The sequence below is a fragment of a genome, unplaced genomic scaffold (assembly GCF_019419815.1).
Source record: "Pyrus x bretschneideri cultivar Hongxiangsu unplaced genomic scaffold, Pyrus_bretschneideri_v1 Contig32, whole genome shotgun sequence".
Classification (NCBI taxonomy): Eukaryota; Viridiplantae; Streptophyta; class Magnoliopsida; order Rosales; family Rosaceae; genus Pyrus; species Pyrus x bretschneideri.
Window position 1 is genome coordinate 3278369 of NW_025999635.1, and position 15646 is coordinate 3294014.

Here is a 15646-nt window from a genome sequence, read left to right on the forward strand (position 1 = left end):
ATAAAACTTGAAAATTGTTTTTAAGTTTAAAAAGTTAGAATTAAGTAAAGTACCGAACATGTCTTAACAAACTATCAATAGAAATGTTTACCACTATTTGGATCGAGTGGTCATTACTGTTAATGTGCCATGTAATTCGACACCAAACTGTAATCAAAGTAGCTTTGATTTCCCACCGTCTGGTACACTTATCTGTTTCTGAAATCTCTATCGTATGAGCTTGTCACGGTTACAAAGAACGTAAATAAAATAAAACGAGTAAAAGGGACCCCATATCGAAAACTATCAGGAGCAAACTTACACCTCCAAAAGTGTCTCCCAACAATTTTTGTTGCATCTTCAAGTTTTGTCTTTTGAACAAGCTTGAGGATGCCCTGGCCACTTTGCTTGATCCAAATATGATCCCAATCCGGCTTGAAGGGCTCTAGACTTCCAATCTTCCATATGTCTGGATGCCCGAAATCATATCTGCATATTTATGCCTTCAAATCAAGTCTTCTGTTCCTGTTAACTTCGCAAATTCACTTTCGTCGATAGCCCCCTTTTTGAGCTTCTTTAGCAAGCGGTATTCTCTTGCCAACTCATCTTCATCTTCAGCTGACTGGATAGCACGCCTCTGCTTACCCGTTTTCTTCCTCATTGCAGCATCTGAAGCATTTGGGATCTTTTTGGTTTTTTGAGGTTTCGGTTCTTGCTGTCTTGCTTCTTTCTTCGATTGTAGATTCCTCTTTCTTTGTTTCTCGCGAGATTTATCCCTAAATGATAAACTTTTTCCTTTAGCAACGGTAGCCAGCTAGGAATGAAATTTTGTACCCAACTACAACCATAGCATGGACTCATAACACGTCGATGTTATACAACCAAACATTCAGAAATTGAAGGGAGTTCTTACTTAAATTTGATCTCCTCCAAGTTGATGTCTTCAACAGGGATGAAACCCTCTGTGGAAAGCGAGTGGTGCTTTACCTCAGGCATTGCAGGGAGCTGCAGTAGTCCGAATCCCATGCCCAATTTCCCGACTTCAAGTTCCTTCCACCTGCATTAATTAAAAGCGGAAATTAGAGATTTTTTTTTTTCTTGGCCTGAATTAATAGGAGGTCCTGTTAGACACCTGAAAATGTAAGAGCAGTGATGTTCTTTATATGCACGCATGTAAGAAACAAATGCTCTGAGCCCCTTTTCCATAACATCGCGGTCCTTTTTTGCGGCTGATCGGATCTGAAACAAGTTTTAAAACAACGTCACTTCAACTACTAAAAGTTCTCATAAAAACAACTAGAGAGAACACCATAAAACTAAGCTCATATTTACAAGACAGCAGCATGATGGATAAATTGATTTAATCAATAGCATTGAAATACATAGACAATGAAGTCAATTTGTTTTACATAAAGTGCTGGCATCATTGGACACATTTTAAATCAATGTCCACTCAGTAAAAAGAAGCCTGAATATGTTTACAACAGGTATAACGAGGAATAAATTAAGAAGATTATTTTTCCACAATAAGATTTGATAAAGTGCACCATAAAATGATGCCTACCTGAGGAACAACATCAGCAACATCATCAGAGCATTTCCTTTCTTGTAGAGGAACTCTTCTTATCCGTAGGAATTCTACATAAGCTTCCTCCTGCAACAGTGTGACCAAAATAAGCACCTTCAACACCATAAATGAAAGCAACACAGAAAATAAGAAAAGAAAAACGAGTCAAACAGATTCTATAACTAAACCTTTGGCAATAGAAAAACAATCGCACTTCCTTGTCTACCCATACGAGCTGTTCGGCCAACTCTATGCACGAACACATTTGGATCTTGAGGGGTATCATACTGAAATATCAACAAACAAATGGATTATACTATTTAGCTTTCAAAACTGGTGATGACCATCTACACGCTATTGTAAGCTACCTGCACTATACAGTCAACGCCTGGAATGTCGAGCCCACGTGCAGCAACATCAGTACACAGAAGGACGCCGCTTGAGAGAGATGTAAATGAGGCCAAAGCTTTGTCCCTTGCGGCCTAGAAAGCAGAAAATGTTGAAAAAGCAAAGAACAGTGAGTTCATGAAACACTAACTCAAAGATCGACCGAGTATACTGAATCACTGATCTATAATGTTTTACCTGCTTCATCTTCCCATGTAGAGCAATCAAAGGGAAACCCTTCAAAGGACCAAGCAATGGAAGAACAAGTCCCCAGTAGTCAACACAAGCACAAGTCATGAAGTATCTACAGAAGAAAACACAGAAGAATATGAAAATCACTTTACAACGCAAAACAACCTTCAACCTCGAAGCTAATTTGACCACATTCACTAAAACAGACTAATCTCATGTTACTTACACTATGGTCTTGTTAGACTTATTCTTAACAAGAAGATCCACAAGCTGTGACGGTTTTTTGTCTGCCTCACACTCCAGATACTGTATGAGAGTGCACGGTCAAAGGCGAAAACAATTCAATAATAGAGAAGCTACACATTATTGACAAATTAGTAATCGTTGATGTTATGTTATAGAGCATACCTCAAGGGCAAGGCCAGAAGGTGTTTTAGAAGAGGCTAATTTTTTCCTTAACGCCGAATCACTCGATTTTGTTTCAGCTCGTACTTCAACCCTCACAGGATTCCTTAGTCCTGCTCTGGCCAGCTCTTCAACTGCCTCAGTTTGGGTAGCTGAAAACAGACCAGTTCTACGAAGCTTCGGTAAACGAGACATAATGTCATTTAACTGCTTCTGGAACCCCATATCCAATAGCCTATCGGCCTCATCTAAGATCAAAATCTGCAACAATTATTGACAAATGAGCCTCTATCAGCCTATACAATCGAATTCCACGAAACAAATTTCAATCAAATCCCAAAACATAAAATTTCAATTAAATCCCATCAAATGCAACTCCATTTACAAATGCATTACCTCAAGGTTCCGCAAATCCAAGCCATCAATGCGTTCCATAATGTCGAATAGTCTTCCCGGCGTGCCGATCAACAAGTTGGCTCCTTCCTCTTCGATTTGTTTCATGTCTGATTTCACTTGGCCTCCACCAACCAAAAGGACGCACTTGAAATTCGGCAGCGTCGAAATGAAGGGTTTCGCTACATTGTATATCTGCGAAGACAGCTCCCTAGTCGGAGATATAATCATTCCCATCACCTGCACAAGCACAAAAATTTCTTTTTCTTTCTGTTTCTCTTCCATTTTCTCGGCAACCAAACAGTGTTTAGCAAGTAAAAATTCTACTTTCTCAGCAACCAAACAGTGTCTAGCAAGTAAAAAAAGAAAGAAGATTAATTAGTGGTGTGGACCAGACCTCTTGAGGTTTTGGAGTGGTTGAAACTCGCCGGAGTATCTCCACCATCGGAACCACGAAGGCTAGGGTTTTGCCTGAACCAGTGGCGGCGTCCACCGCCACGTCCTTGAAGCTGCATAGTAAGGGGATTGTGGCGGCTTGAACGGGAGTGCAGAACTCGAACCCGCCTTGGGATAGGGCTTCGAGAACCGGTTCGGAGAGCGGCGGCTTGAGGTCGGAGAAGCGGGTGTCGCTCAAGGCGCTGCTGGGGTTGAAAGAGTCGGCGTCCATGGCTTTCTGTTTTTCTTCGCGGTTCGCACGGGTGGGCTATCCAGCTTCCGCAGCGGCAGTATAAAGTTTGTCCTGTTTTCTGTTAGACGACCTGTCGTTTGGGGTTGCGAATAAAAGATGCCTAACCGGGCGATCCAATTTGTCACTCGCGGTTTAGTTGGTTCGGCCCAGGCTTTGGTCAATATATACAATTATATCATATTTACATCATAATTTACAAACACTTTTACACTACATTTTATACCATAATGTTTTTAAAAATACAATTTATTTCAAGTACTTTATTTTACTTATAATTATTTTTAAAGACTGAAAAAGTAGTTCTTATATATATATATATATAAAACAATTCCAAACTAGCTTTAAGAGCAAGTCCACCCTAAAGGGGTAGGCCGGCTCACAGCCCCCAAAATGGCCTAGCACCTACAAAAAGTGCTCCAGCCCAACCTAATAGGCTAGCACCCAACCCAAGCCATCTCATAGGTGGGGCCAGAATATGTTGAGCCAAGGCCTGGCCTATGGTGACATTATGCTGACGTCAGCGTAACATCCTATGTGACATTATGCTGACGCCAGCGTGACATCACTGGCCATTTTAAATTTTTTTGCTCCAGGCGCGTGGAAACATGCGGGAGTGGCCGCGTGTTCCAACAAGAAAAAACGGGTGAGGCTTGCATGTGCAAGTGCAACAGGGGCGAGGGTCCAGATGCCATGTGGCTAGTTCTGGACCGTTGAATTTCCAACGATAAAAAAAAAATTGAAATTCAAATCCAAAGCCTAGCCATGTGGTGCAATATGGGCTGTTGGATTTGAATTCTTTTTTCAAATTCAACGGTCTAGATTAATTATCTTAATAAAAAATTGTTTAAAAATTCATAAAAATAATTTTTTTTCTTCTATAAATACCTAACCATCATATTCCACCTTACACCACATTTCAATATTTTCAACACTTTCAACCAAAATAGTACTTTCAGATAATGACATGTGGCGTGACAAGATTGGTTAAAAATCTTATCCGAAGTTAAAATTATTTTTTTTATTTTATAAAAAAAATTAATAATATTTTAAATGGACTAGGTGCCAATGTATTTTGTAGGTATGAAAATTGTTTATGCCAGCGCATTTTTTAAAATTTATGCCAATATACTTTTTAGAGATGAAGAAGCATTTGATCAATTTACTATTCATGTGATCTATCACTGTTCACCGCATTTTTTAAGGGTGGACTTGCTATGCATATTCCAAAACGGACCCAGCGACCCGTGCGTACCGTGTCGTTTGGTTAAACGCAATGCCGTGTGTTTTCAGAACGAGTTGATGGGATTTTAACCGAATTGGTGTGAACTCCGTCGCCAACAATGGAAGTCCGACTCGGTTTTCTGAAATGGGTTGCAGTCTTCTTAACGATTCTGGACCGAGTTAACTCGGTCTCCGGTAGCTGCCATTTCAGTTTCGTCGACGATAACCAGCTCTACAACTACACTCTGGACTCTCCCATCCCTTTCTTCCCTCATGGCGTCCAAAGCGAAGATGGGTACTCTCTCTCTCTCTCTCTCTCTCTCTCTCTCTCTCTCCCCCCTCTACTTGATATGGGGTTTTCTTATTTTCACGAATTGTCAATGGAAACTTGTATTTTTCTGGTGGGTTTTTCTGTGCATGCCTTGCAACTGTTTGATTGCTATGGATGTTGTTATGAAATTTGTGATTTCTATGTTAGATGCACGAGGTTCTTGGAATTCTGCAAAATAATGTGCTTCTCTCCTATTAAGCATTTCCGAAACTGGTTTTCATTAAGGCGGCTTAATGCCCTTTTGTTCAAAAGAAATTTGGTTGAGCCATTCTGATTTTGCCTAGTTTGATATTTGGAAGCATCTTAAACTGCAATAGTTATATGGTACATTACGGTTTAAGGGGTTGCAGAGATTTTTCGCACTCTTGAGCTTTGGACAGAGGTTGTATTCTAGCCGATACTCTTATGTATGGCGGCATTCGTGATGTAATTAGTTAATCATCAATTTGGTCAAGCAAAATTCAGTTTTCCTTGCTGTTAAATTCGTTACTACAGGTTCTACAAAGTGGCAGCAAATGAGACTGTGCTCTGGTTTCAGGTTCGCTCCATCAGGTCACACCTTTGTTTTTTAACTGATATTTTGTACGACGATGATCATGATAATATCACAATGCAGTTGTTTGTTATTTTCTTTAACAGATATCATGTTAACTTTTACAAGCATAAGCCTTATTAATGTCGCTAGGTTCATTATTGAGTTTATTTTCCTTGACCGTCTGGAGCAGCTTTGCAATGGAATGATTTTCAATCACGACCCACCTAGATGTGTTGATTGCCGGGTAAATTTGTCAGCTCTATTGCTATTACTTTCTTTATGTTGATGATATAGAAGGCACTGAGACTGTTGCAATTTTGAAATGATTCGCACTTATTTACTTGGTACTTAGTTCCTCCCTATATTTTGATCCGTAAGGGAGCTGTTCCGGGGTTTGCTCTCATTTTCTCTATCTCTGCCTTCGAAGATAAAAGAGAGGGTTAGAGAGAGATGGCAATTTTGGAAATTGACAGCTAAAGCTGGTACTTACACTGCTAGCTAACACAACTTGAGAGTTATTTCTAAATTTAGAATCTAAAACTAGCATAATGCTGCGGAAGTTAATAGAATATTGCAACAGCTTTCAAAGGTCCTAATTTTCATTTGCTTCCTTATAATTTTCATGAACCTGATGCTTGCACTGATAACCTTTATTTTGGATTCAATTACTGATAATTCTTTTTAACAATTGACCCGCGTATTACTGTTCACATATAATTCCAGGCTCTTGATCCAGGGTGTAATGGGCAGAGTAGCCTTTTGTTCAAAATTGGATAAGAAAGATAAAGATAGTAATATATACTTCCTACCCAAATTTTTGTAGAATACCTTATTTATTTGACTATCATATTGAACATTGCAGGATTGTGGGGGTGCATCGCGCTGTGGCATGGGTTGTAGTGCGCTTGTGGCAAACAACATAGGAGGTACATATGCTTTGCTTTTTCAGATGATTAATGACATAGCCCTCCATGTACTTTACTGTATCTATTGCTTGTTGGTAAAGTCGAGAAAAGGAATTCACATTCAATTGCTTAGGTATGAGAGTGGTGGTCAGTGACTCAATCATGTTTGGGAATAAACAAATTAATTTCTTTCAGAAATAAGTTCCTTCTGTTGACTAGCTCTGCAGAAGTAGATCTTTAATTTGGACATGTTCTGGAGCAAATAAAGCTTTAAGGATCATGATCAGATGAATGCTCTTGCAGGTTGTATTGTGATACACAGTAGCTATTCACAAATAGTGTAAAAAAATTGACAGCTAAACTTTTTAATGACGGATGCTCTATGGTTTCAAACAAAATTCTCTTGATTTTCTTGTATAATGTGCTTTGATACATTAGAAATTGGGAGCCTGTGATGCCCTCATTTTAATTTCAAACAAAGCAGGAGACTGTGAGGGCTTTCTCATCTAATTTGGATTGAAAATTTTTCTATTTTGGAAGACTCTATTTAATCTTCTAAAATGAACCAAGCGGTAACTGCAGGTTACGATGTGTGCACTACCATTGGGCGTGCCTCAAGCATTGACATGAACATAATTGGTGAGATTTCTTTTCCTTCTTTTTTGAATCTCCCCCAGATATAAAATTGTATGATACTTTCAAGGTTTTCATTACTATAGCTCGAATATGGCATTGCGCAAATATGTATGGACATGCATGCTTTCTGACCAGATTGCTTTGGTTTGCGCATAAAATTTTGGAAATTTATGACTTGTTATGGCAGACAGGAAGAATCCTAACACTGGTGTCATTGTTAAGATGTCAAGTAGTGGCCTAAAGTTCAACTGTTCGCTCTCTGTGTCTGTGATTTGTGATCCCAACAGAGTTCAGGCAAGACCTTATACAAAATTATTTGCATAATTTGAAATGATCTAGAATTCTGCATGCTTGATGATCCAGTTTCTTATCTTTCTATTTTACAGGGGCCGCATTCACTTGAGAAAACTGGGAAATGCGACTATGTGAGTTCTTTCAGTTTCAGAATATCTTTCATTCCTCCTTGCTTAGTGCTTAATCTTATATAATATGTGATTATACTTTGATAAAGCTGTCCATGGGAGTAGCGATATTTTGTCCATATTCTGTGAACTGTACAGTGTACACTATGGAGTATAGACCTTTGGCCCTCTGTCTTCAGCTTTTGTATGCTAAGCTTCTTGCCTGATTTAATAAGTTCCTTTAACTTGAATCTTCTCTCAGTTGATCTCCAGCCATATTTATTAATTAAACTAATCTGATTTGAATGGTAGACTTGTGTGGAACTAAAGATGTGCTCAACCTGTTTCATTTTCCTGCTTATCATTAGTGTGCTTCTGTGTTGCCTGAAGATGTTTCCAATCTTTTTTTTTTTTTTTTCCCTCAGCTGGTGGCGCTTTATCTTTTAGGCCTTATTTTTGTGTATATGGTTCAGGTGGAGGAAGGGGTGGTGGTATTGACTATTGAGAAATACAGATAAAATAGCTATGTTTGTCGTTGCTAATGTATGAAATCATAGATTTCAAAATAGGGCTGCATGAAGCTTTGAAATGCATGGCAGTTGCTCTCTGTTGACAGTTCATCTTGTGACATTGAAATGGATTTTCAGCGAGTGTATGAACAATGTATAAAATATGAGGTTCATAATCTTTTCATCCTATGACAGGCTACAGTATTGACACATCCTTCTGGCTGTGCCAAGATTGAACACGTGCATGGGAGAGGGTGGGGCTGGCTTGGTACGTTAGGAATCATGTAAGAGTTAAATTTTTTCCTGAACGTTATTACCGATGGGAGTTTCTATGTCTACTGTTGAAGTTTTTCTGAGTCATCTTAATTGATTGATAACTGATCTGGATTTCAGAATCTTATGCCTGTTTGGAGCTTATCTGCTGGTTGGGGCAGGTTATCGATATATCAAACTTGGAGTACGTGGAATACACGTATGTTCCTCAATTAGATCAGCAAATTTTTGTTCAAAAAAAAAAAAATCAGCTTCTTGCATACAAACCATTTAGTTATGCTTGAGTTTGTCCATTCATGTGTCCTGAAATTTTTTTATGCATAGCTTCATCTATTTGCTGTGTATCAATTTGAAATGGAATTCAAGTTTTCTTAAATTTATAGAGGAAATTCTAATACATGTCAAGAGTCAGGTAAAATGGTGGTCATGAATTAGGCATAGGAAACTTGGTGATAGAAATCAAACAGTGGATGGTCCATTGAAGGAATGTTGAAGGGGAGAGAGAACCAAAATGCATGATCATTAGGGCAAAAGGGAATTCAAATTTGTAAGAGTCATGAAATAGGGAATCCGCACGTTTCTTTTACCATTATTACTATAAATCCATATGCCATGTTGGGGTCAAAACTATTCTTTATTTATATATTATTATTTTTTTTTGTGGCAGCATACCATTTCAAAATGTGACATGTTAGATCTCATTGCAATGGCGGAAAATATCTTAATTGTTACTAGTATTCTGGAATCTGGGCAAGGTTCCAAAGTGTTCCTTCGGTGTTTACATTATGGGAATTTAACTATGATTTGGTGCTTCTCCTCTTTACAGATTATACCAAACTTGGACTTTTGGACCAGCTTACCTCAAAGTACACAGGTATTCTGCTTCGGTTTACTGATCTGTCTCTTTCCTCCATACTTCTAGTGACATGGCACAGATATAAACAATTTTCAATTAGATTGCTTTTTCTTCTTCTTCTTAAGATCTCAATATATTGTTAATAACTACCACCTTTTGTCTTTCCAGAGTTTGTTTGCATCCTTAGTGCACAAATTTAGGGGCTCTTCTCATGGTCATCGAAGCACCTATTCTCCTGTCGACTTTTGAGCATAGAGATATTTGTTTTAGTTCAAGCTGGTGAATTCATTTTGTATCATCTGTACTCTGCCATCAACATTCAGCAAACAAGAGAAAGTGGATCAGTATGCGGTAACAGCCTAGTCAAAGCTAGCACTTAAGCTCGGCATGCTCCATCATATAAAGGGTGCTTTCTTCGTCTCACCTATGCTTTTCATTTTTTGTTCCATCACGAGTCACTTGTTATTTTCCTTCGTACATTGTGTCAGCTGCTGTTCAGGCAATTTTGAATGTATTGTTTCCACACGAATTTTAATATTTCTCAAGATAAATTAAAAAAATGAATACATTAGATGTTTAGTGTCATGCATGATCTTGCATGTTGGAATGTATGGTAGTGTGCTACTATATCTTTTAAATATGATTTATTGAAGGTTAATACCTTGCGTATTTACAGAGGCTGAATTGACGGATTCTGATTTAGATGTTTGATAAGATGCAGTTACCGAACAGATATATTTTTATGGTAGAACTATGTTATGCATTGATGCTTACTCAACTAAAAGCTATTGGATTTTGGATTAGTAGTATGGTGATATAATGGGGGAAAGGTTCTTTGGAGTGTTTCCCACCACAGAAACCCTCAAGAATTGAAAATATCAAAGGCTTTACCTGATGTGCCATTATTTTCTTACTGATTCTGATGTGCTGGCTAACAACATTGTTGAGGTTCTTTGAAAAGCACCAGAAAACGCACATGGTAGTTTTATTGAAGTTGTCAGAAAGGTATAAGAGCAAGGGTGAAGGTTCTTAGCCACAACTCTTTCACACATGAAGTCTGCCTCATTTTGATTTGGCCATTTGCAATGTGCTCTGTGTCTCTGCAGTCTCAGACTCTCAGGTACGAATTTATATCGTCAACTTTTGTAATGAAACTTTATGCGTTTGGAAATTTTTTGTTTTTAGGAGGGATGAATGGTATTTTGTTAGTGAAGATTATCGAAGTTTATGTATTGTGAACTCCTTCCTTGTTTTCTTCTTCATGTTTTGGTGAGGAAGGAAAGGGTGTCCGGGGGTCAACAGCGGGGAAATAATGTTTAATAGCATTTACCGTGTGAGCTTTACAGACAGAGAGACAATCAAATTTTCTGTTTTTGTGTCGATGCATGCATTTCTCACATTGTATTTTCTGGACTTTATTTATAAAACTTACACTAGAGTTGGATCTAAAACGTCGTTGCTCTGTCCCAATGTCATTAGAGGTCGTGGAACAGTAGGAATACATCGACTTACCTGGGTTCATAACCGGTGTCTGTGGGTTCTATTCCTTTCTTTGGCGTCGGTTATACCTCTTCTTTCTATGCCTATGGCTTCGGTTCCCACCCCCACTCCCTCCTCCCAACTCCTACTCTTTAGATTCCATCTTCGCAACTCCTATTCTTCATACTCTTGTTCTTCTCTCGTTGAGCTTACATATGGAGTGAGAGAGTCGACAAGATTACAAGTTATTAGTTAGTCAATAATTGTTATTAATTAATTTTGGCCAAACTATGATTATTTGTGGTGATTAAATGTAAGGTGATCTCAGCTGAGCTGCTACTTCTTTGTTGTATTATTGAGTATAGAATTAAGAAAGCCAAAGCAGGTGAATGCCAACCACTTTGAGCCTGAAATATTACCCACTTTCCAATCACCCTCCACCTAAAACTAATATTTCATCTCTCTCTCTCTCTCTCTCTCTCTCAAAGTAGAGAAAGTGATAAGACACTATTACTTGCCTTAGAAATCAAAGCCACATTATAATCATGCACCACTAGTCTCACCCACTCCACTCCACTTGTATTCTTGGAATTCAGTTTTTCTTTTGGGACCAGAAATGGTATTTGGTTTAATGATTTCCCATACACAGAAATGCCTGAGATGCAATTTACTATTCATTGGCCTACCTTTGGATATCATGTTGGCCTTAATAGGAAGGGAATCAAACCACCACGGCGTTGTTGCCAAGTGATTGGGGACAAAGTCTTGGATTCGATTCCTAGCGCTAGTGAATCGCCTAATGATGATTAGGAGTAGGTTGAAATGCTCCCATGAGTCTTTCCAGCCTCTAAAAGAGTGGGCTGTCATATCAAAACTACTAGTTGCTCTTCCTTTTAAAAATTTCTTCAATTTTAGATTTACTCCTCCTTTGCCACTTAAGTATTAAGGCATAGTGGTATTCCTCTTTATTTGTAAGTGAGAGGTCTTATGTTCAATTTTTGCCATGTGCGAATTTGAATCACATTATTGCTAGCTAATTATGAGGCTAAGTCCACCTTGTAGAGAATATAATTTAATTCATTTTTCTTTTTTTTGTTACAACAGTATTAAAATAGGTGCATTGTTGCTCACCACCGTAACCATCTCATCATCTGCTATGTGTTCATTCATCTAATCATAGTTAATTTTTCTTCAAAATTAAAAGGGAGCATTTATTGTGAAATTTAACTATGATTAAATGGAAAAGAAAAATTATGATTAATTGGAATGACACATGATAAATAATAAAGTGTATGATGAACATACTCGAAGCTGGGACTGTCGATTTTTAATATAATATTTCCGACCCACATGATTCTTGTATATTTATTCAGGAAAACTAATAAAAATGGCTTGAAAACTTTGAGTTTTAATGATAACAACAAAATAAACGGTAAAGTAGATAGTATCATAATTAACTTTTTAGTGTAAAAATATGATTTTTCAGAACTGAACTTTTCGTTAAAACTTCTTATTTATTCTTCTCACAGGCGACGACTCTCTATGGACCTCCATCTCATAGTTTCCAACCGAAACTAAATCACACATCCAAACACAATTATACGATTTCACAATACTAATGAAGCCACCGCCGTACTCCTCCTCCGCCGCCGTCTTCCGCAAGGCTAGACTCCCTCCCTACCTCTTCACCCTCCTCGCCTTCGTCCTCTTCGTCTCTGTCCTCTACGGCGGGGACCTCACCTGCATTTTCGGCCAGCAGCGTCAACTCACCACCAGCTCCGACCCACTCGTTATCAAAACCGTTGAGTCAACCCACCTCATTCCACCGAGTCAACCAATTTCCTATTGCAAAAATTTGAATATTTTTCAATTTACTTAATTGGGTTTTGCGTTTTGGGCTAGGGAAGAAGAGGGAGAAGCTGCCGTTCGCCGTCGGCAAGACCGACGAAGGGTGCGACGTGTACAGCGGGAGGTGGATTTTTGACGAGTCGACTCGGCCGCTTTACGAGGAATCGGAGTGCCCGTACATTCAGCCGCAGCTAACCTGCCAAGAACACGGGCGGCCCGACAAGGACTACCAGAAATGGCGGTGGCAGCCCCACGGCTGCGATCTTCCCAGGTCAGTTGCTCAGTCACTATAATAAAAAACGCGTCAATTCCTCGTTTTAATCGGCGTTGTTTGGGAAAGTTGAGCCGATTTTTTGCTTTCCGTTTTGAGCTTTACAAGAGGCATCGTACGACCGGAACTCTCCTAGTTCTGTATCCCACTTACGTATCTCGTCACCGACAAACGAAACGGTTTTGTCCCATTGTCCTTGTTTGACGAACGGGTTTTCCCAATCGAACCGGCTGGGTTGCTTCCAGCCGGCCGGGTCGACAGTCGTTTTATAGCTGCCGTTATGTTCCCGGGGAAATCGAGATCGCGTACATTCCTTCCATCTGTCGCCCGTTCGAGACAACTAAGGGACGGGGCCCGGTGGTCCATAAAACAACGGATCAGAATCTTCTTGATCTTAAAAACTGAGCCTGTTGAGCAAGTAATCGTGGCCGTTGAAATTTAATCCAACGGTTACAAATAAAAGCTTTTTAAAAATTATAATAATTGTAACCATTAGATCAAATTTTAACGGTCATGATTACCTACTCAGCAAGCTCAGTTTTTAAGAGTCAGGAGAGGATCCTAATCCTAAAACTACGTGATGTTGTGGGGCCCAAATTGTGTACGGGCTTAGGGAGTTCGATAGTATAGGCTATTGAGAACGGCCCGGAAATTATCTAAAAGTGCTTCTATGTATTAGAAGCGTTTTCAAGAGAAGCACGTAACAATACTTTGATTTTTACTAAACATTTCAATGTGTTTATCATAAAATTACTTTTAACATAAGCGCTTGTGAGCATATGTACTTAGAGATACAATCTCAAACAGGGATTAAGATCGTCTCTTGATCTCAGCCCACGGCCCAAGCAATCAGAGCATTTAAGAGAGAGAGAGAGAGAGATATGGACGTTGGAGAGAGAGATGTGTTGTGTGAGGTAGGCCAATGAGATGGGCTAATGAAGACCACAAAATTTAAGGTCTGGATTGCTCGGTTAGCAGGCTTTAGAGTTTGAGATCCGGAGAGGATCTCAATCCCTCAAACAGCCCCTAGTTGTGCCACAATTGTCCTAACAAACTATAGTATGTTTAATTTATTCATAAACAGCCAAGCTAAAATACATAATTTTACTTTCTAATAATATATACTTCTGCATATTTGTCACTGGTAGTTTTTATTTGGTGTTACAATGTCATTGGTATTAACATTAATTTGATAATCTTATAAAAATCATATATCCTTCGATGGTGGATTTTTTCTAATTTACCAATAGAGTAACATGTATAACATTTTTCTCACAAATTATACAGCTTCAATGCCACATTGATGCTCGAGATGATACGAGGGAAGCGGATGATGTTCGTTGGAGATTCTCTGAACCGGGGTCAGTATGTTTCCATGATTTGTCTTCTCCACAAGCTCATCCCGGATGATGCCAAATCCATGGAAACCTTCGACTCAGACTCGCGAACTGTTTTCACAGCCAAGGTGACATTTCATTGACGTTTTCACTTTTTCTCATGCTTCTCAAATGTGCATTGACGTTTTACTGACTCATTTACTATTCTTTGTTCCATAATGTGTAGACATACAATGCCACAATCGAGTTCTATTGGGCGCCGTTTCTGCTTGAATCAAACTCGGATAATGCTATCGTCCATAGGATATCTGACAGGGTTGTTAGGAAAGGGTCGATCAATAAGCACGGCAAACATTGGAAGGGCGTTGATGTATTGGTGTTCAATACTTATCTGTGGTGGATGACCGGCTTCGAATTTAAAATATTGTACTTTCTTGCCCCTATCAAATTATAAATTGCTTGACTCTCTCTTCCTATATTGCTTAAAAAAATGTCTAATCGCTAAAATTTTAATTTTCAGACTAGGTTCCTTCAATGATGAAGTGAAAGATATTGTGAAGCTGCCAACGACAGAGGCTTATCGTATGGCGATGAAAACTATGTTAAGATGGGTGCGGAAGAACATGGACCCCAAGAAGACAAGGGTCTTTTTCACTAGCATGTCACCTTCTCATGGAAAGTGAGCACAATTCTCTCAACCCTATTTATTCAAATCATACGTATAGCATTCAAAATTGTGAGGACCCCGATGCGTAACTTGTGCTTGAAGTTTTCACAAGATTAAGGTGGACTGACATTTGATATTTGGCAGTGGTATAGAATGGGGAGGTGAACCAGGAGGTAACTGTTACAACCAGACTACTTTGATTGAGGATCCAAACTACTGGGGTTCAGATTCCCGGAAAAACATAATGGAGGTAATTGGAGATGTATTCAGCAAATCGAAGGTGCCCATTTCTTTTCTCAACATCACGCAACTCTCAAACTATCGCAAGGACGCCCACACATCAATCTACAAGAAGCAGTGGTCCCCTCTGACTCCCGAGCAAATAGCCAACCCTGTTAGCTATGCCGATTGCGTGCATTGGTGTTTGCCTGGCCTTCAAGATACTTGGAACGAGCTTCTGTTCGCCAAACTTTTCTATCCTTGATCATGGTCCAAAGTGGTGAGCTCTCGTCCTCTGCCCTTTCAAGATGGTCATTGCATGGTGAGATCTTGCTGGTGGCAAGGAATAAGTGTAAATTAGTTATCCATGAAAAATGTGAGATGGAAGATAGATGAATCCTGCTTTGAAGTTGAAATGTGAAAAATGAAAATTTTGTTATGAAATTTGAGGTTTTTGAAGGAGAATACTTGAGTATAGTAATTAATTAAAAGAAAGTAGAGAATTATCACATTGTTTTCAAAGGCACTCTGTTCCGGCTTTGAAGCC

The 15646-nt window shown here is 39.0% G+C and overlaps 3 protein-coding genes across 6 annotated transcripts; 2 read left to right on the forward strand and 1 right to left on the reverse strand.

Annotated features, from left to right (window-relative positions):
* Positions 1–354: 354 nt before the first annotated feature.
* On the reverse strand, positions 355–3659 carry LOC103937181 (DEAD-box ATP-dependent RNA helicase 18). The gene is made up of 11 exons (XM_009347102.3): positions 3321–3659; positions 2927–3163; positions 2534–2791; positions 2352–2431; positions 2132–2237; positions 1915–2028; positions 1735–1833; positions 1544–1633; positions 1112–1218; positions 893–1036; positions 355–755 (listed from the first exon to the last, which is right to left on the reverse strand). Exons 1-11 carry the CDS (start codon positions 3588–3590, stop codon positions 485–487), a joined length of 1776 nt encoding a protein of 591 aa, XP_009345377.2. The 5' UTR covers positions 3591–3659; the 3' UTR covers positions 355–484.
* Positions 3660–4887: 1228 nt separating this feature from the next.
* Positions 4888–9857, forward strand: LOC103937190. 4 transcript variants are annotated; one of them, XM_009347112.2, is made up of 11 exons: positions 4891–5127; positions 5659–5701; positions 5889–5942; positions 6561–6624; positions 7186–7242; positions 7427–7533; positions 7626–7664; positions 8345–8433; positions 8543–8621; positions 9249–9296; positions 9447–9857. In XM_009347112.2, exons 1-11 carry the CDS (start codon positions 4952–4954, stop codon positions 9525–9527), a joined length of 837 nt encoding a protein of 278 aa, XP_009345387.2. In that variant the 5' UTR covers positions 4891–4951; the 3' UTR covers positions 9528–9857. The 4 variants fall into 4 exon arrangements, with proteins under 4 accessions (XP_048446487.1, XP_009345387.2, XP_048446489.1 ...); XM_048590532.1 differs by lacking the exon at positions 5659–5701 and adding an exon at positions 5702–5715 and having other exon boundaries at positions 5003–5127; XM_048590531.1 differs by having other exon boundaries at positions 5044–5127; positions 5849–5942.
* Positions 9547–15564, forward strand: LOC103937201 (protein trichome birefringence-like 33). The gene is made up of 7 exons (XM_048590529.1): positions 9547–10398; positions 12287–12558; positions 12665–12876; positions 14164–14341; positions 14440–14639; positions 14734–14892; positions 15025–15564. The coding sequence occupies exons 2-7, from the start codon at positions 12376–12378 to the stop codon at positions 15362–15364; spliced, it is 1272 nt and encodes a 423-aa protein (XP_048446486.1). The 5' UTR covers positions 9547–10398; positions 12287–12375; the 3' UTR covers positions 15365–15564.
* The last annotated feature ends 82 nt before the right edge of the window (positions 15565–15646 follow it).